General features: G+C 46.5%; 1 protein-coding gene across 1 annotated transcript in view; it reads right to left on the reverse strand.

The window, feature by feature from the left end:
* Positions 1–21,758, reverse strand: part of auts2a (activator of transcription and developmental regulator AUTS2 a) — a 288,131-nt gene that overhangs the window by 9,781 nt on the left and 256,592 nt on the right. The window contains exons 7-8 of the mRNA XM_034099585.2: positions 2,382–2,886; positions 940–1,241 (exon numbers count right to left, since the gene is read on the reverse strand). Of these exons, the coding sequence (XP_033955476.1) occupies positions 940–1,241; positions 2,382–2,886 (807 nt within the window). The remainder of the gene's footprint in view (positions 1–939; positions 1,242–2,381; positions 2,887–21,758) is intronic.

Consider the following 21,758-nt stretch of genomic DNA (forward strand, 5'->3'; position numbering starts at 1 on the left):
GCTTCATATGTCATAAAAAGGGAGCCATGTCAAAGTTACAGAAAAGGAAACAAAGCAGAAAATGGCTGTGATTATCAGCATGTCATTTTAAATTCAAGCGAGGCTGGAGATGATTAGAAGTGTCTGACTGCTGGCTCTGTCAAACGCAGTGATTTGATACACTTCAGCCCCTGAGAGACAACATCTGTTGTTCTAATAACCTCTGCAGAGCCTGTGGAGAGAGAATGGATTTCAAGTAATCACTGGCTTTTCTTCTCGATTCAACAAAATGTGCCTTGAGAGATATCTCCTCCAGAGTAACCGTATCCTTCCTATTCCACGGTGACTCACTGCAATATTTTCTGCATTCATTTCATGCTTTTCATTGCGCTGGGAGTGGGGATGGAATGTTATCCTCATAAACATTTCATTAGTATCATTTGAACAAAATCCATCTCGCTCCATTCCGTATTGACCAAATTGATGAACATTATTCGAGGGGAACATTGCTAATGGTGAGCCCCCCCTCTTCTTCCAACACTGACCCTGACATTTAGCTTGACGCCACAGCGTGGACATGTGGTCTGCAATCGCTCGTGCAATGTGTCCTGACCTGGAGGGGGATATTACTGGTGTGTCGAGAGTCAATCAATCTCAGCGTGACAGAATGTGTGAACTTGAACTGTCGACACCACTATAAACAACATGTGGATTATCTTGGACTCAGTTGCTTGTTCCTTTAAATAATTACCAGGGTAACATTCTGCCTGTCTCTGCAACTCAAATACTTCCAAATCATATTCTGCTGAATGTATTCCCTGTGTACTTCTCATACGTCTGACCGTCCAGGAAAACTGATGCAACAACTGGTTAAAATAAGAGTCAGCTATTAGCTTTTTGTTGGCAGCTGTGTGTGTCATCCTCTGCCACGTCACATGGGGGCGCTGCGTGTGTGTTTACCTGAGTAGGCAGGCCCAGCAGCAGGATGTCCGGGGCCTGGCAGGGTGCTTGACGTAAGAGGTGGTGGTGGAGGCAAGGCTGCTGGAGGAGCGAACATATTGGGGTGATGTGGGTGAGGCGAGGACTGCAAGGCAGGGGGGAAGCTGCGGGGGGTGCTCTGGTTCGCCGCCAAGGGCAGCGGGAAGGGGGAGGCTGCTGCTGCTGCTGCAGGAGGAGGAGGAGGCGGGTGGTGGGGGAGGTGCACAAAGGGAGCTGGGGGCCCTTGGGGCTTGGTGCCTGGGGTGCTGCTCCTGCTGCTGCTGCTGTAACCACAGAGAACACAGAGAAAGATGGAGAAAGGAGCCATGTTACGCCAAGCATGATCAGTCAGAATTAACACTCCGATGTTCAATTCCCAGCACAGTGTTTTCACACCTCAACTGTCCGCCTTGTACTAACGCCTCCTTGCATCTCCCTTCAGAGAATCCAGGGGAAACATGATCCGAGAAGACACCACATTCACAACACCCTCGGATGCAAATAAAACACCGCTGGCAACAGAACGTGCATCTGTCTGTGAACAGCTCAGACACTTCCTCCAGAGCCAGGTAGTGAACATGTGCAGCGGAAATGGGATGAGAGGCAGGGAGGGTGTGTGTGCATGTGTAAGCAAACAGTCTTTTGTAGTGTGTGTGGGTTTTCCCCGGGGGCAGTCACAGAGCTTACTTCTCCACAGCTCCGTGCACTAAGCATAAAAGCTCATTTCCAGCGCCGGCTCTCCGCTGTGGGCCCCGACTGAGATTATGCACAGCGGGTGCCAGGCCCTGTTGGCACACAGTCTGGCAGCGCTGGCACAGCCAAGGCCTGAGAGCTGTTATTGGGACTGAGAGGATTCTGAAGGAGCTATCCTGGAGCCTTAAATAAATGGAGAGCCTCACAGGCTTCAGTGCTTCTCCACAGATATAGGACACAAGAGAGCAGCTCTCTTGTGTCTGTGGTCATACAAAGCGGAATTCAGCTGAGGTTACTTTAAAAACATTTCCAGGAAGCATATTGGAACTTTAAGGCTGTTTTTCTCTTGTTTTCATGCACAACAACACTACATCAATACACTTCAAGGTTGTGCTAAACCTTTGCACATACAGTCAGTATAATTGCTAGAGGCTTGGCGATGATGTGGATGACTAATAAATCACAGGCACTCCGGGTCCCGTCTGGCCCTTTTTATTCTGTTGTTAATAATCAGTGCTTCTGTTTGACTCTGGAACTTCAAGCTCTCCCTCAGAGCAATCTACATACTGATCGGGCATCCTGTGAACGTCCAGATCAAAAGACATTCTAGCATTTTCCTCTGTGTGTGAATGTGGAGGTTTGCACACTCTCTTCTGCTTCAAAGTGCAAAAGGATATGAGAGACCTGAATGTTTGAAAATAAACTTTGCGAGGTCGTGTTATCAGCCTTACCTGTGCCCGTTGAGGTTGAGGCCGTTGTAGGCAGAAAGGGGTCGAGGGTGGCTGCGTGACGGGGGCCGGTGGGGCCCGGCCTGACTGGGGTGCTGTTGGTGATGGTTGGGGAGGGCTGGCGATGGGGGGTGTGGGTGAAGGCTGGGGGTCGGGGGAGGCCGAGGATGTGACAGCAGTGAAGGCTGGTGCTGGGGCCGGGGAGGGGGGGGCGGCGAGGGCTCTTGTCCCTGTGCGAGAGGCAGGGCTGCGGGCGTCTGAGGCCTGGGGAGCGCCTCGGAGCGGGGGGGCAGGTGTGTGAAGGCCGGAGCCTTGGCAGAGCTCTGAGTGAGGGTCCGATGAGGGGACAGGGGCTGCTGGACGCAGCTGGACGCAGGGGGGTGGGGGTCCCTGCAGGGCTCCTGGCTCCTCTCCTGACTGCGCTCTAGGCCTGACACCTGGAGGGGGCCCGGCCCATGGGGCTCCTGGCTGCCATTGGTGGAGAGCACATGGATGCCAAAATCTGGAACTGTGAAGAGAGAAACAACTCTTAGTTTTCAATATGGTGCTCCATTTTGACTTAAATGTTTAAACAAGTGCTAACGCATACATTCACTGACATGTTATTGAATGCAAGGAACATGCACTGAGAAGGAATATCAAGCTGCTGACACCTGACAGAATCAGTGTACCTGCTCCCAGCTATAGTGCCCTGCTCTGTACACATGCATGATGGCCTCCTGCCCTCAGGTAAACACCCTGTCTTTGTCTAACCAGCTGCCATCTCCACTGCCATGCCTAGTGTGTGGCAGTGTTTTTAGCTGACATACAGAATGACACGCATGTATTCCTAGTCCCACTCTCGTAGTGACACCTCCTGTTGGTGCTGCAGCTGTGCCAGCCCAGACCTGAGCCCCTCCTGCCGTTAACACCGTCCCCGGGGACACACTACACAGCTGAAATGTATTTTGCATGTTCAGGCTAAGTCAGTCAGCATTGTATACAAAACTTCATTTAACAAATGTAATGCTTCAAATGTTATTTTATTTGCATATACCTACTGGTTTAAAAAGTTATTCCCCATTGGGGATTAATAAAGTATGTCTTCTTATTCTTTGTTTCTTCTTCTAATAGATCTATTGTATACAGAAATCTATCAGTATACACGATTGTATGGACTTTTGCATAGTTGCAGATATTTTGACATTACATTTTTTTCCTGATTAATCACTTTTAGTTCTTCGAAAGACAAGGAGACACTTTATCCAATAAATAAGCACAGCTATTCTTAATTATCATCTTTGCGAGCAGTGGTGTCTGTTCGTAACCACATGCAAACAGGCTTTAAAGTGAAGATTGTTATATGAAAGGGCACAGTAGGATGAAAACACCACATTTATTAATTCACTTGTAGCATGAAGGACGGGTGCATAGTTAGCCTGCTGTCTGACAAGGTGAGGATTGATTTTATGGGCTTTCGGTAATTGCCAAAAACCCAGTAATTACCTGCCATTAAAAGCCCTGTCGGGCCCCATTGTGTATACATTGTGAATTAATCCGGAGAATGAATAATAACCGCTGTACAATGTTGAAGTCACACAGAACAATAGCTAATAAGCCCCGTCCGGGGTATTTCTCTGCAGAGACCTCCTCCTACAGAACGAAGTGCTCAGACATCAGCAGTCAGCGTGGCTGCTCCAGAGGCAAAGAGTCATTGGGGATGACAGTGCATTCATAAACTGTAATTAACTCTCCTCAGGCCTCCCCAGGGTTTAGGGGCCCCTGAGGGGAGCCAGTTTAATCCTTTACCTACCAAAGAGGTGTGGATTGGGCCAGCAGCAGCCTGTCACTGCGGGCTGCCATCTCCCTGACACACTTCTCCCTCCGGACACCCCCCCCTGGGAGCAGCCCGTGTTAACAGGGCTCTGCGACAACCTCCGGCCATTAGCATTAAAATGCAAAGTAAGGTATTAGCAACGCCAGGTGCATGTGATATCGTAGTTAAGGGTCAGAAGAGGTGATTCATGGTACCAAATCAATATCTACAATAAGAGCTATTGACTCCTGCTCTTTGAGGGAGAGCTTATGTGGACATCTGCCAGCCTGTCAGGAGACAAAGGGCACACTTTGCCAGTTGTGTTTTTGTTATAGTGGTTTTAGGTTATCTTGGGGAAACTCAAATGAGATAAGTCCCCTTATAAAGTAGACAGGCGTCTGTTTTCAAAGATAACTAATCCTTACAGAGAAACTCAATCTCTTCTTTGTCAGTGTGTACACAAATCTGTTTTCAACAAACAAGAGCATCAATGAACAAGAAAGCACAGCAGCACTTAAATCCATCTCCCTCACCCATGTCAATCTTCTCCACTTACAAATGCTATTACCGGTCAAGAGAAACTGCTGCTGGCAAACTACTTCACGACAGCAGATGGGGAGAAAATAAACTCCCAATTCTCAAGTCTCCCGCTGCACCGCTCCCTCCCTTAGGTCCACGGCTTGTTTTGAGAATGTGCTAACACGCTGAAAAGAGGGTGTCTATTCTGGTCATAATGAAGACTCCAGGGCCGGGCGGAGCGGAGCCGCGGAAGAAGAGAAGAGGAGCATACGCCAGCTTCTCTCCCGCGAGGGTTCATTTGTCAGTCTTCTTCATCCCTGGAAACAAATAAGCGCAACTCCCGCTTGGGTTGCTCGAAACGCAGAACCCTGCTGTTTCTCAACGTTTCAGTAGTGGTGCTGTTTCTAACACGTGCGCGTTGCTCGGTGAAGCATTGCAGTGGAGAATGAGGCCTGTGGGTGTGCAAGTTAGTGGAGAAAGGCAAAAGCTAGAGGCCAGATTTAAGAGGGGAAGGGGGTACAGCAGGGATTTGTTTGGGTGTGTGAGTGTGTGTGCAGGAAAGCCATTCATTAAGGCTAGATGTCAAGAGGACCCAGCGAGGGGCTTAGGGGGATAACTCATTATCCCAGGGTACACACACACACACACACACACACACACACACACACACACACACACACACACACACACACACACACACACACACACACACACACACACACACACACACACACACACACACACACACACACACACACACACACACACACACACACACACACACACACACACACACACACACAAGCATCATTAGATTGGATATAACTCCGATCTGACTGAACTGAATACAACATAACAAATGTTACGCTGTATGATAAATGTGGATGAAAAATCTCCACTCCTCAAAAATGTTATTAAAAACTGCTATAAGACATAACAGTCATGTGTATGCCCTTTGTTTCATCTTTCCTTTGTTGTTACTGCCCTACAGTGGACCACAGCTCATTATCACCAAGCAGCTGTATTTACTGTTAGCATTTGTTGATATGCTGCTTGTATCAGATGGAGCCCGCTGCAGGGTCAATATGCCTGTGTATTGGTTGGTGAATGGTCCATCTGCAAGGTGTTTGGACTCCTACAGCCATGTGCAGGCTCAAATGATGCCCAGAGATAGAGACAGGATGCAGAACATTAGGACGTTTAATGTGGTGTTAGGTCATTGCTGCAGTACTTAAGGGGATTTATTAAGCATACTATATTTCAATGTCATCCTGATACAGCCTGGCCCCGTATAAATGATTAACAAACGAGAGCCAACTACATCATCTTTTCACCTGTCCTTTTGAAAAATACATTAGCGGCCAGCTTGCGCCAAAACCCCTCGCTAATATCTCTCTGGGTGAGTGTGGGTGGATATGACAGCCGACACCCGGGCCTGGAGACATCGTGACAGATTGATGGCTGCTGAGACCTCTGCGACATCCCAAGCCTGCGTCCCTTGCTGTCTCATGCTCTTCAAAATAGCGCCTCAACACATTCTAAACGCCTTACACTCATTTATGGGATTTCATCCTGCCCGGGGTCGCAGAGCTCAAATCACACAAAACCAACAACCTAACACATAGCAGGAGCCACGAGACTGACAGCTGAGCCTGGGCCAATATGTGTGCGTCAGACTTGTTCCCTGAGCAGAGGCCCAGCTGATGCTGCTGCTTCGGAGATGAGGTATGGTCACACTAGCAGATTACGTAGTGTTGTAAGCATGTACAGTAAGTGCCAGCTATACAATTCACTTTAAGTATAAAGAGAAACATGCTGATCATGTGAGGTGTTTCGTGAAAGCAACAACAACTATGTTGCAAATGTATTATCTTTTCAATTTAAACACGGCATCTATTGCACGTCTGTCCGTCCTGGGAGAGGGATCCCTCCTCTGTTGCTCTCCCTGAGGTTTCTCCCATTTTTCCCTTTAAACTGGGGGTTTTCTCCGGAAGTTTCTCCTTGTACGATGTGAGGGTCTAAGGACAGAGGGTGTCGCATTGTCATACTGATATTCTGTACACACTGTGAAGACCACTGAGACAAATGTAACATTTGTGATATTGGGCTATATAAATAAACATTGATTGATTGATTGAACTATGAAAATGTACAAATACCTCAAAACTGTGCTTGAGGTCTTGGACATTGTACTTTGTTACAGGAACCCATTTTAACCGTATTCATAATATACACAATGGATTTTAAAAGGGTTACAACAATACATGAACATTTACCTTTAAATGACTTGATGGTAGCCTTGTGATGATAATCACAGGTCTTTTAACACATGGTGCTGTGACCTTAGTGTTAATAAACTGAAGACATTACAGCACCAAACATAGTAACAGATATGCTCAGAACAATAGCCAGCTTTCCCGACGTCACAATGGCGGGGGCAGAGTTACTGACAGCTGTGCTACTGTTGAGTGTCGAGGAAACAGGTACTGACAGGGAGGGGGGGCAGTCTGCTCTGCATTACGGACCCAGGGGCACCAGATGATGCAATGGCAGGTCACCTACAGTATGGGTACTGACTGCAGGTCAGTCCTGTACCAGCGTCATGCTGCATCACTAGCTGTTACTACCATCCTCTGGTGGGAGGGGAACAGTCACCTTGGGGACTGGATCTGTTCTTGTAGCCAGCAACATCACTTAAGAGTCTACAGCCAGAGGTCTGTGAGGCGGTATTATGTACTTTGCAATGCCAACATGCTGAGGTCAAGGATCGCTAATGTCTTGTTTTGCATGTTGTTCTTGCGACTTTGGTGGGTTCATTCCACATGAATATACAGTCTGTATATCGTATTAAATGTATTGATGGTGGATTATAGAACAGAAGTTATATTTCTGACTGTCACTCCAAAAGCCGTACCGTGTCAGCATTAAGGGATATATAACATGTAGCCTGTAGGCACTGTATATCTACAGTCTGGAAAAAAAGTATTTCCAAGCAGAAGCCCTGACAACTCCAAAACCCAGAGCTGTCTATCACAGCTGGCAGAGACCTTCGATGTTGCACTTATTCACTGTTTCCCCGGCAACTCCTTTTCTCTATCTCCGTCTGGTGTTCTCCATCCAACTCCCTGTTGTGCGCCAGTAAGCAGAACCATGCCCAAACCTCACAGATCACATCACTCTTCCAGAGGCTACAGTATTACCACTCTCCGGCCAACACACTGCATTTTATGAAAACTGTACCCCGATCCCTTTGAGACATAAACGGAATACTTTGGCCCAGAGACATTCTTTATAAGACTGTTGGCCCGTTGAGACTAATTTTCCTGCCCTACACTTTGTCCTCTTACTGCGTCACAGATCATTATCCTGCTTCTCCTCAGAAAACAGAAACATAAACAAAGCGAGACAGACTGTTTGCTCAAGTTGAATCAATTAAAGTGCACACTATGCTGAACAAGGATTCCAGGCCCTCATTGAAAATGCCATCTTGCATTGGTAAGTCTCAGTAAACATGAATTACAATCAGGATCCCCCTCAGTGCTTTCAAGAGCTGTCTAAGTCAAATCTCCCCTTAAAAATATTCACAGTCCCCAGTTATGGAGAGCGTTTTTTTACAGACAATTTGCCTCAGGCCATAATCTGGAAACCATTTAGTCCCTTAGAAAAGAAAGGAAAACACAGACAACTCGCTTCTCTTCTATCTCCATATTTAGTTTGACAACAAAATTATAGTAGTAATTGAGCAGCAAGTGTCTGACCTCAGGAGTGGTTTAGACAGCATATGTTCCCCAAAGAGCTCTCAGTAAACCAGACTGTTTATTTGTTCTTAATGAAGCTTGCAGTCGCATTAATGGCAGACATCTTTAACAGATCTCCCTCCCACATAGAAGAGAACAATACACAGCTTGTTTCTGTCAGAGATCGCTCTTACTCCTGTCCTCTCTTGAACTTAAGCTGGACAGCCAGATCAAGGCAGTTGTTAAAAACAGCTTCTTCCACCTCAGGCAGCTAGCCAAAATAAAGCCTTTTTTAAATAGTGACCTCTTTGAAACGGTAATCCATGCCTTCGTCACCTCCCGCTTGGATTATTGTAATGCACTATAGCCTATATGGGGATAAATGCGTCCTCCCTTGCTCGCCTGCAGATGGTGCAAAATGCAGCAGCACGGCTACTAACTGGCACACACAAACACGAGCACATTTCCCCCATTTTATCTTCACTCTACTGGCTGCCCGTTCATTCGAGGATTCATTTTAAAACTCTTTTATTTACTTTTAAAGCCCTCAATGGCCTGGCCCCGCCCTACCTCTCTGAGCTGTTACATAGCTACACGCCAACACGCGGTCTCAGGTCAGCTGATCAGTTGCTCCTGAGGGTGCCAAAAACAAAGTCTAAGGGCAGAGGGGACCGTGCTTTCTCTGCTGCCGCCCCTAAACTGTGGAACGACCTGCCCTTGCTCATCAGACAGGCTCCCACACGGTCTGCTTTTAAATCCCGTCTTAAAACCCACCTCTTCTCCTTAGCATTCAGAAACAACTAGATTGTTGCTTTTATTTGCTTTCAGTGGTCTATTGTTTTTATTATGGCATTTTTACTTTTTATTATTACGTTTATTCTGGTTTGTTTTGTGTTTGTATCTTGTATTTTAAATGTATTTATTTTATGTTTTGTGAGCTTATCTCTCTGTACAGCACTTTGGTCTGAAGGTTTTAAAGTGCTATATAAATAAAGTTGGATGGGATGCTCACAGAAACCCATCGAGCTAATACAGAATACACTTCACTTCTCTCTCCATGTCTTTAGAGCTACTTGTCAGCATAAACAGGTACAACTCCACACCATTATGCTGTCCAATACAATTTCTACCTGGGTGAACCGTACATAGTTTACACACTCAGGAGAGTCTGTCTTTCTGCAATGTGTGCTTCTTCTCTGGGAGATCAGCTGAATACCCTGCAGTGCACATTATTGGATGACATCTGAGCTCAGCTCCCCTGTCTGCGGGACAGGAAGGTGTTCTGAGTTCCCTGATTGTCTTAGACTCTCTCTGGTCACGTCTGCTGCCCAAAGTGGAGACAGCCCATATGGCAAAAGTCTAAGCAGTCTATTTTGCCTGTCTTGCAAAAAGCTAAATGCAAATGTTTACAAATGTACTGTTGTGAAGTAGAAGAGCTAAGGTTTGCACTTTGGCCTGATCTCAGTTCACAGAGAAGTGGAAACCTTGTGTCGGTAACCTTAGGCGGGGAAGCTATCCTCTGGAGAATATCCATCTATTAGCTCCTTATCCCTCCCTCCTTCAGCCCTGAAGACTTTAACAGCATTAGCGGCTCTAAGAGCAGTAACACCACGCTCTGTGATACCCTCTCGTGTCTCCAGAGTGTCGAGCACCTCCCAGCAATGCGTTCACAGCTCACAGGCATGCGTGTTGGACATGCCCCAGATGGGAGTTCAGGGCTGACAATGATGGACGCTCCCCTGCTGGCCCTCCCAGACTCTCGATCATGTCAGCAGCTCTCTTAAGCTAGAGCCCAGAGGGGTGTTGGGTTACACCGCCTGGACATCCCGCCGTGTGGAGGGTCATGGACTGGAGCTGTTTTATTAGTGCTCGACTCCCAGGGGTGGCTGGGGAAGGGGAGTGGGAAGCTAAATAGAAATAAAGGGGGGTTAGGTGAGCAGGCCAACTATTCTGGCTGCGAGAGCGTGACATGTGTAGACTTCCAGTGAGAACACCACAGCGCGCTGATCTCCCCTCACAGTAACACAAACTTCTGCTTTCACATGTCGTGATTGAGCCAAAAGCAGGCCAGAGGAGGGGGAGGGTTGTTAAGTCGCCCCTTTTAACATCTATATGTCATGCTTGTCTCATCTGGTTTATGAATTTTGAATTACAAGTTTCAAGTCAAAGCAAGCGCGCATGTGATATACATAGTGTGTATGTGCAGTGATGTCATGGTGGGCGTGGTTCACCCGGACATAAAGCCCTGACTCCAACTGCCTGTGACTGGGATCATCTGTAAAATGGTAGCAATCTAGGGTAATTGGGCTTAGGAAAGCCACTACATGTTTTGAGCTCTTCTGACAGATGCAAGGCCATAGAAGAGCGGCTGCCAGACCACTAAGAACAAGCACTTACACATGTTTACAGTTCAACAGAGTGCAAGAGAGAAACAGAGGAGGGTAACACAGTGTCAGGAAAGAGCAGAGGCAAAACACGTGCCCTGTCCTGTATCTTACCTTCACCAGTATCCATCCGTGCTCCATTCACACTTTGTCTGGTAGAGCTCATGTGCACTGTCTCCTCTCTCGTCATAATAAAGCTTACAGAGAGCGGCAGCAACACCACGCTCTGATTACAGCTGCTCCTCTAATGGCTCTTAACTCGTTCGCCCTAACACCCCACCAGCAGGAGGAGAACCTGCTGCCTTAGACCGCTCCTGGGTCCCCCCCCCCCCCCCCCAAAATACCATCACTTCTACCATCTTTTACGTGCACATGAGGATGCATCGGTGGAATCAGTGGCAGCAGAGTGTCTAATTTCAAGCGCTCCTTTAGAGAACAAATCTTTATATATCCCTGTGCGGTCAGGCTGCAGAGAACGTAATAGGAGAAGAGCAAGTGGGTCACGGACTTGATGACGGGCATGCTGGCACAGGTGATCGCCAGAAGGGCCGGATGGATAGCCGGCCAAGGGGCCAGTCTCTCCTGCCAGGAGCCTGTGCAGGGCAGCCCTCAGGGGGACCCTCTCTGCCTGCGACTGACAGATCCTCTGCGGGTTTGGCTGTCATGCCCAGGCTCACTGAGGCTTTGAAATAACAGCAGGGTGTAATGAGGATCCATCCAGTCCACAGCAATTGGTCAGCACACACTGTCACACACTGTCACCGAGAGACAAGGCAGCTGTGGAGCGAGCCAGACCATTTGACCTCAACATGTCAGATGAACGCAAGCCAGCTGATAGGACTTCTCACAGGACCTGATATCTCTACTAGTGAGGAGTGAGGAATGGTAGGTGTTCACTCTTTGTGTGCATGAAACACCCTAGAGATACACACAAACGTCTCATGTCAGGCTGAGGACATGAGACACTTGCTGACATGTAAGGCCTCTCAGCAGCCTTCTAGGTCAACGTCACAGCAGTGTGTATATCATACCAACAACATACTGTGGATTTAGACATATGCCACCCAGTGACATGTGTAGCATATTTGTGCATTCTTACAAACATGCTGATTGTATTCTTGGTCCCCTCCTCTTCTCCCTGTACACAAACTCACTCGGATCTGTCATTAGCCCGCATGGTTTTTCATACCACTGCTACGCTGATGACACCCAATTAATTCTGTCCTTTCCCCGCTCAGAGACCCAGGTCGTCGCACGCATCTCTGCTTGTTTAGCTGACATCTCTCAGTGGATGTCTGATCATCATCTCAAGCTCAACCTTGACAAAACTGAACTGCTTTTCCTTCCGGGAAAAGATTGTCCCTCTCTTGACCTGACCATCAACATCGGCACCTCTGTTGTTTCCCCGACCCAGACTGCAAGGAATCTGGGTGTGATCCTAGATAACAACCTGTCCTTCACTGCAAACATCGCTGCTACAACCCGCTACTGCAGATACACGCTTTACAACATCAGGAAGATACGCCCCCAGCTGACCCAGAAAGCCACGCAGGTTCTGGTCCAGGCTCTCGTCATCTCCCGCCTAGACTACTGCAACTCCCTCCTGGCTGGTCTACCTGCATGTGCCATCCGACCTCTGCAGCTCATCCAGAATGCAGCGGCTCGTCTGGTCTTCAACCTTCCTACATTCTCCCACACCACGCCGCTCCTCCGCTCCCTCCACTGGCTTCCGGTAACTGCTAGAATCCACTTCAAGACACTGGTACTTGCTGCGAATGGATCTGGCCCTTCCTACATCCAGGACATGGTTAAACCGTACACCCCAGCGCGTGCACTCTGCTCTGCATCAGCCAAACGACTCGCTGCACCCTCGCTGCGAGGGGGACCCAAGTTCCCATCAGCAAAAACACGTGGGTTTGCTATCCTGGCTCCAAAATGGTGGAATGAGCTCCCCATTGACATCAGGACAGCAGAAAGCTTACACACCTTCCGGCGCAGACTGAAAACTCATCTCTTTCGACTCCACTTCGAGCGATAGAACTATTAACAAAGCACTTATATACTAATAAAGGGCTGGCTTATCTAAAGCCAGTTGAGTAGCACTTGAAATGTTTTTGCTCTATGAAGCCTGATGTACTTATATGATTCTGTTTTCTTCAAGTTTGTATTTTGTTGGTCGAACGCACTTATTGTAAGTCGCTTTGGATAAAAGCGTCAGCTAAATGCAATGTAATGTATTCCGTTCCTCACACTTACAATTGCAGAAATCAATGTTGTAATAGATTTTAATTGTTTACATCTGTGTTAGCTAGCTTGCAGTGCTAAAAATCTTAGTTTGTTAATGTTAACTTGTTACATGTAGGCAGAATATCATCAGCATAGCATGAAAACAGCAACAACGAGGGCCCACTCAAAAAACATTGCTCAATAGTTCTAGTAGTGATTAAACACCTAACAGAGTACATTTAAAAAGGTACTATGTGCTACTGTGACAGACTGACAAAAGCTTCTTGAGGTGAAAGGTAAACAAACGCTGGGCATTGTGAAATAACAAAGCTCTTTTATGAAAATACTGCTTTGTTATATTGAATTTGCCATCATCTTATGTATATATACACAGGGTACAGCTAAAAGACATTGCTGACCACAACATAAAAGCATACATCTTTATCCACCCCCATTTGAAAAAATAAATGCTTAGCATGCACCTTTGCCATTGCAAAGCTCAGTTGATTTGATATACATTTTTGCTCAAGGCTGGAGAATAGAACTGTTTATGTATTTCTTTCTTATTTCTGTGTTGAAAAGCACATCATTGATGAGCCAATCTCAGCCTAGCCTTCAAGAAACCTTGCTTTTCAAATTCAAGCAAAAATAAAGGCAATAGGTTGAATGCTTTTACTTTAGATTGGTTTGTGATACGTTTTCTAAGATGCGCTGTTCTGACCTGACATTGACTCGGGCTGCTGGGCAAAACACAGCTTTATAACTTGCAGTCACACATCCACCCACCTCAGGCAATGTGTGACACAATGGATACAATGCCCAGGCACTTTTTCATTACAATGTCTCAAGAATGTTAATTAAAATAACGTGTCAAATCACTAGCCCAGAGCAAAAACAAACTAGAAGGGCACTCATAAAAACAAGGAACTCTGCCAAGGCTGTTTCCATAAGTAATGTAATGGCTTCTCACATAGCCAATGCTTCACCTTGCCACCAAGTTCTTCCTTAACCCTGCCAACAGACAAACAAACCTACCAACTAACCACATTAAACCTACTTGGCGGAGCTAATTAGTCACAAAACAACAACCAGAATATCAGAAAACAGAGATCAGCACAACCCGAGAATTTCACAACACACTGGCTGGCACTGCAACATGTGTTTCTTGTCAGTTACTGTGGCAGCTGAGGGAAACAAAAGACAATCGCCTGTTGAGCCAACAGACTTCAAACACAGATATGCTTAAATCTCAATTACAGTCACATGCTCATAAAAACCCACACCCGCTCATAAACACCTTCGCTCACTCTTTTACTCTCTCACACACACAAAGAAACTCTACCAGTCAACGGGTTCAATGCCACTGTGGTTGAGATGCATGAAGTGCGGCTCTACTGTATGTGTCTGCCTGGATCTGTTCTGTGTCAGCCTGTCCTCCATGAAGCTCTGTCAGCTAAGCCTAATGGACTGTACCAAACCAATCCATGGGGGATTCCTGTTAACTGTTCAGAAGGCTCCTGACATGATTGACATCCTTGCCTCTATCTTTTTTCATTTTAGACTCTTAAATTGCATCGAGGGGTGTTGATGGTTTGCTCACCCATTGTGTGAAATGTAGAAAAAGCCCTTTCTCTCTTGCCCCTTCCTTACCCCCTACGTCTCTTTAGCCAGGAGGCAGAGTATGAGAGTAAATGGCTTGCAGCAATAGGGAGAGTGACAGTTCGAGCTGACACACTGACACCCCCATGATTTCACCGGGGAGAGAGGCATGGAAGGCTGGAAAGAGAAATCTCTCCCCAGAGAGTCATCAGTCTGGGCCTCTTTCACTCTCTTTCAAATGGGGCCAACTGGTGTTACACACCCCGCACACAGGCTGCATGTAAGGCTCCGATTCAATAGAGCCTGCAGTGTTAACACAGTATAGGAAAAACTCATTCCAGAAAGGAATCAATGCATGGATCAAATGTCTGAAAATCTGGTGAAGTATCAATTTGCATGTAGCATTCTCTTTTTTAAATGTTCATCGGCATTACAGAAGCAGCCTACGTGCATGTGTGCAAGCGTGTCAAGTGCCGTCTCATTAACCCGTTGCTCAGGTTTCACTGCAGTTGGATTAGCAGCACACCCGGGGCAGAAACAAAGCTGTTAATGGCCCTCCTTCCTCTCCTCTCATCCCTCTTTCCCTCTATCCTGGAAATGCTGTGTGGTCTGCTGATGTGGTGGTAAACTGACCCATCGCTCACAAGAGGGGAAGGAGGAAGATGTAACAAGGCTTAAGTTCTCACCCTTTTCTCACAGCCCTTTTTTTTCTTCAGGAAACCTCAGAGCATCCACATCAACATGCTTTCAAAATAACACCACAAATTAGCTGAGAGCTGTTGGCAAGCTTCAGACTGATGAGCCATGGCTGTGGGACTGCATAACTTGGCGCTGGAGGGTTAGTGTAGGAGAGGCTGGTTCAGGATTTGAGCTGTTTATTTGAACTGCACCGTCGTCCAAACATTCAGCGGCCTCTGCTCCCTCGTCAAGCCTCAGAGCTTAAGCTGGGATTGTGTTGTTGGTGGGGAGAGAACAACTTGATATCCCCCTTTGGGCAGCGGCCGCCCTAAGCTTGGGTTACTTTAGGGGAACAATGCTGCCTCTGTCCGCGGCCTCCTACTTGGAGAAGACATGGGCTCAGACAGGCTTGCTAGTGTCAGGCATGGCCAGGGGATTCATACATCACAACACCACACTGCACACTAACTGAGCGTAGGGTTTAGGGGAAAAAGCTTCCAAACACGGCTTCCCAGCTTTGCTTCTAAATGGCCCAGAAGAGCCCCGGTCTCAGCACGCTAAGAGCTAAACCAGACGTGCAGCCCGTAAAGGCGCAACGGAACGTTTGCAATTGGCTTGAAAGGCCTGAAAAAGCAATCCCTTCTGGGATTTTGACTTTTGTACAACAGTGTTTACAGTAAAACCTGACACATGGAATAAAGAAGGACTGCTGGAACCCCAAATTCAAACAGCCCCCTTCAGGAGCAGCTTAATCTGTAACAGATGGTGACAGTCCGGTGGACTTCGATAGGTTTGGGATGGCTGCTAAGAAAGGAACATTGTGTTTTTGTGTACACTTTGTGTATATCAAATGCAAATGCTTCAAAAGTCCTTTCCAAAATACTTAGAACTTTACACAAAGCTGCATATGACCCACCACAAATCAACCATGTCCTCTCCACACACTCTCTGAAGCAGTTACAGTCTATGTTGAGGTGACACCCAACACCAGGGGGCAATGTTGCACTAAAGCTCTGACTGCCCCATCACAACAAGCAGTAGTAGCCTGTGGAAATGGGCTGAGACAAATGAAAGCCAGGCAATGTGTGTGCAGAGCAGAAACACATGCAAGGGATCTAAAAAACCGCTGCTAACAAACCAGAGTCCTTCTCTATAGTCCTCTTTAAATCTGCCCTGCGGCTCATCAGGGCTTTGTTTCTGCCCTGCATATTTATGAGAATCAGAGAGGGGGAGACAGAAGAGAAAACGATAACCTCTTTCCTTGTGGGAGCAATTAATGCCTTGCTTTCATCAATCCTGCTCAGAGTCCTTGTGCTATGTCTCTAACTCAGCTTTTGGGTTTCTTAAAAGCTGTGCTTACCCTGGTCTGGTACTGCAGGAGTGGAGACAGAAACAGAAAGACTCCTTGTCCCAAACTCTTCCATTTTCCTAAACAGTATATGGTGGTGTTAAACAAAGTCTGACTCAAAGGATCTACACACAGGATTCCTAGTGCCAGTTGAGCATTACAGTATTGGCCATTTATTTGATGCAGGGGAAAAAGAGAGAGAGAACGTGGTTGCCCTGTAGTGTTAACAGATACACATTTGTACTATTGGTGGCTTTCTGGCATTGTCTCATTAGATACACTCTTCATCACTATTTAACCCGGAATGCTTGGTTACATACATTTAGCTAACCAGGGGTTATTTTATTTTCAAAATAGACCAAATCCTACCAAAGCCCTGTTGTGGAAATCATTTCCCAGTCAACAGTTTACATCTTATCTGCTGTGTTAATCACATCTCTTTTTCAGTGCATGTATCTGCAAAAGCTGCTCTGCTGCATTTCTGGGACACGGGCCCTCAAGTTATTTTCCAGAACCAAAATGTGTTTCCTGCAATGACATCATGAGGCAGCAGCGGGTACTTAAAACCACTGAAGAGGCGCTAGGGTTGAAATGGCTGGAGGGGGAAGACCTTGGGAAGTGAAAAGACAGAGATGTGGATCATTCTGGACCAGCAGCACTCAGGATGTTATGCACATACACATAGGCTCACACAGTAATGCACACACACCTCTAAGCCACCATGAGGCCTCATTAAGGCGGTCTGCTCTATCTGCCTCTTTGGCAATGTCACCTCTACCGCCGGGACCAACGACTGACACAGGCATAATTGGCCTGAACACACCAACAGTGCATTGGGAATGGCTGGGTGTTGATAATTGGTGTGTGTGTGTGTGTGTGTGTGTGTGTGTGGTGTTATGACCCTGTTAATGCTGCACAGTTGGCAGGAGAGTGGTTGTTGTCACATTGGATCAGTGGATGCTGGTGATGGTGATGGGGGAGGACCTCTGGGAGGAGGATACTGCTGCTTTCAACACCTCCATCCACTCCCAGTACTCTAGCATCTCCGTCCTCCAAACATGTAAAGGACGTGATGATAACATAAGGCCAAAAAAGCTAAATGCTTGCATTCAAAGCCTTGGTTTTTGTATTAAGTAGAAGTTGAAAAATCAAATGAAATACTTATTTAATTTTTCAGTGCTTTTTTAAACATTTATTTGGATATCAACAACCCATTCAAATGTGGTTCTCCTTCCTATGTTATATGCAGGCTCGCTACATTATAGGCCCTTTCCGGGGGGAGACCAAAATGAGTCCATTTTAAATCAGCAAAGGCAAAACAATCTTTGTCTCTGTCATTATAATTCTAAATATTATCCTGGTAACATAGCCGGATCTCTGAATAAACATGCTTACATGAATCCTTCTACTTTCCTTAGACCAACAGAACATTTGCCACAGAGCAGTACCTCAGAGACCTGAAAGAAACAGACCTGTACATTATACAGTTGCTCAGCATTCAACCCTGACTGGCTGCTAAACCTCCACATATCTCAGTGTGGCAGATGCATGGGGGCCAGCAGGAAAACGAAGGTCTTTCACTTTGATCTCTGGAGTGCAGCCCATTTAAATGTTTGTGTTTGAGATGTAGACCTTTAATTTGGTCCTGATGGGTTCCAGGCTCTTTGGGTTTAGTGTGGCATGTCGGATATAGGAGTGTTTACACAGTCTCCCTCAAGCTCTCCTGGTGCTGAAATAAGTGCATTAAGATGGATGGATTTACTTAGTCTCTAACCTCGGGACATGGGGAACAAACTCTGAATTACCTCTTTGTGTTGCCGGAGTGGATGGCAGGAGACTGGTCCACAGTGCTCCAACAGACCATCCACAACATTTCCTTAAAACTCATCCTCAATCAACAGCAAGACCCTTGGTCACACGTTGGTCAGTATTTACTAGACTGATTATCTGCCAGAAACTCTAGAACTAGACCATAGTGCATGTGTTGTGACTGTAAGGTGACCAATAGGCAAAAGAAGACAGTCAGGATACAGAGTGCTCTGATTGTGCTTAGTATGTACAGCTGGACGTGTTGCAATGTTTCTCTTCCTGCAGACAGATACAGTAAATGTGAGCTGTAGACAAGGGGGCTTCACCATTGTGTGCGACAGCGAGGCAGTAGAGCCAGTGCTATCCTTGATTTGTTAACCTTTGTTTGGCTGTGTCAGCAGATGAGGCACGGCTGGAGAGGCCCCCTTTCATGGCCATGAATTACAGCCTTTCTCTCTATAGTCACAGCCATGGAGAGGAAGAAAGGGGCAGCCCTCCCCTCTGTGCAGCACAGGATATTGAGCTTCCTTTACTCCTTAGAGATACATTAGATGCTCCTAGCAGGGGACGGGTAACCAACAAAGCAAAGAGCTCTGGGGAAAGTGAAGTATCCTCCAGATCCATGTCTTATTTCTCAAAACTTGCACGGTTATTAAATATCAAAAGAGCATTTTGATTTTAATAAAGCTTATGTAAGCTGAAACAACAATGCTTTATTCCAGCAGTTATGTCTGGAGGAAAGGGGGCCGCGACCTCTCTGTGACCTCCCTGCTCCTGCTGAGGAAGAAGACACTGATCTTGACTGCAGCACTACATCAGCACGTATGCAAGGCCAATGGTGGTCAGGTCATCTTTCCACTGTGCATCAGGTCAAGTTCCACAGGCGGCCCTGATTCCTCGCCACACAAACCCACACGGACGGCAGAGGTCAGCAGGAGGCCAGCGCAGGGAGCCTGGAGCAGTAAACCAACACTGCTGCAGTGAAAGGCCAACCTTCTCTTTCCAGTCCACTGAATGAGTTAGGGAGCTGCCTGGGTGATTTGTGGCGTGATTGTTGCTCTCTATATCACTTGAGATTACAGCAGGTGGCGGCCCACAGCCTGAAGTACACAACTCCATCACCAGTCCAGCTCTCAGGAAACAGAGAGAAAAACAAGCCCTCAGCTCCCTCCCACACAGCAGTAATACGCTCACAGGCAATTTCACTGCCAGCAGAGCTCTCTATGACAATCCAGGGAGCTCTTCAGCTCTGATATCTGCCACAAAAGTTCACCTCCGCTTTCCACTATTTTTTTTAAACAATGCCATCAGCACTGCAAATTACACCTTCCACATCGCACATTATTCTCTCCCCTGGTGACAGACGCACTCAAGCCTGACACACTTCACCAGCGGCGCTCTTCACGCTGGCGTCAGCCCCAGTTCTCGATGGAGCAGCGCTTCATTTTCACATTAACTCCATTACAGCATTGTGAAATCAGCGATGTTCTGAGGCGGGAGGGAGAATCACTACGCTGTGCACATCATTTACCCCCGCACGGCACCCAGTCACACATCTTAGGGACTAGCTTCTTCATCTATCCAACAAATACAAATCTCAAGTCAGTCTCTACCTTTATCTGAAAAACAACGAGGAAGTTATTTCTCATTAAGTTAAGGTGCGACTTTGATCATGTGTACAAGACAATCTAAAAGCTTTGGGATTTTAGCATTATTTCATTATCTAGTTATTTTCCGTCCAAAGCATCTTTTCTATTCTAAATAGAGACCCCACTCAACAGTTCACTGATGAGAACATTTTCAAACCTACTTTTTAAATGTCATGCAGCATTATCTTAATCTGGCTGCTGGGGCTGCGCTCACCAAACAATGAACAGTGAGCTTAGTCTTGACTTGGCGGAGTCTCTGGGATGACTTGTGGATTGACAATATCATAAAGGATGGGAATGTAAACGGGGGACAAGATATTACTGCCTGGGGACACAGCTTTAATCATTTGATAGATCTGTCTGCAGGCCTTTGGGCACTTCAACCCCCTCCCTGGACAGTCTTTATAAGGCTTAGATACCGATTTCCACCCACGGCGCCTTGGAAGCAGCTTCAGAAAAGTTGTTTATTTCACTGCTGGCAAATAGACTACACAACATTGTTTTAACTGGTGCTTACTCTCCTGCAGTGCCAATGAATCAGGTTAGCTGGCTGACACCTGCAGGCACATTGACAAGCACGGTAATTAGGGCTAACATTTAATGACTCTTAGTTAATGAAATCCAATCCTGGGTAAACTGAACCCAGAGTGAACAGGGAGAAAAACAGCGAGGCAAACAGAGAGTGATGGCGACTCTAAGCTCCACATTAGACAACTATGCACAGCTGACAGCGACGGCCCCATGGTGAGGCTTACACAAGAGGCGGAGAAAACAAATCAACGTCTGAAAACACACAACAGCCACATTCTCATCAGTTGGATTTTCTTTTTAAAATGCAGCGTAGGCCTCGGGCAGAAAGAAAAAAAAAGACACGTTGCTTTTGAGGTAGCATGAAAGATACACTGTAATTATTGAGTAGGTGAGAAGGCTGTGAGATTAAAAGATGAGGGACCTGCACTAAGTCTTCAAAGAGACCTGAGGTTGCCCTGGGCTGATTTCCAGTCTGGCTGCAGAGAATAAAAGCCAACAGTCAATCATTACCAAAGCTACACATCAGCTGCTGAATTATAATGGCCTTCTCAAAGCTCTGTTGGTTTAGGATATAATAATGTGTCTTACTTTTGTCCCTATCAGTCACAATGGGAAATAAGCTTTTGACTCATCAGGAACAATAATCATTATGTCACACAAATATCAAGCTATTTTCAGTGTCAATAAAGTTCTTTGCATTGTGAATAAAGCTATAGATTTTTATAATTTGCAAACAAATTACTCATATTTCCATGTAGCTTTGCTGCATCAAGGTTATAGTTTTTTTTGTCTTTTTGCACCTGCCTTTTGGCAAATATTGACACAGCGTCCCACAAACAAGCCTCTCGCCAAATGTGTTGGAGCTGTTGCTTGCTCTGGGGTTTGGTTGCATTAGAGTAATAGCAATCCCTCTAATAAATACCCGCACTACTATTTTTATCTCAACACTGTCTCCCATAAAAATACCAGTGGTTCTGGCTCTCCCTGCACCTGGATTATTTTACTGGCCTTTTGCAACGGCGGAAAGCATTAGCATATGGCAGGAGAGGAGGAGGGGACGGAGATGGTAAAAGAGAAGAAAGGAAAGGATATTTAAATGTGGATA

Source organism: Pseudochaenichthys georgianus, chromosome 14 (genome assembly GCF_902827115.2).
Source record: "Pseudochaenichthys georgianus chromosome 14, fPseGeo1.2, whole genome shotgun sequence".
Classification (NCBI taxonomy): Eukaryota; Metazoa; Chordata; class Actinopteri; order Perciformes; family Channichthyidae; genus Pseudochaenichthys; species Pseudochaenichthys georgianus.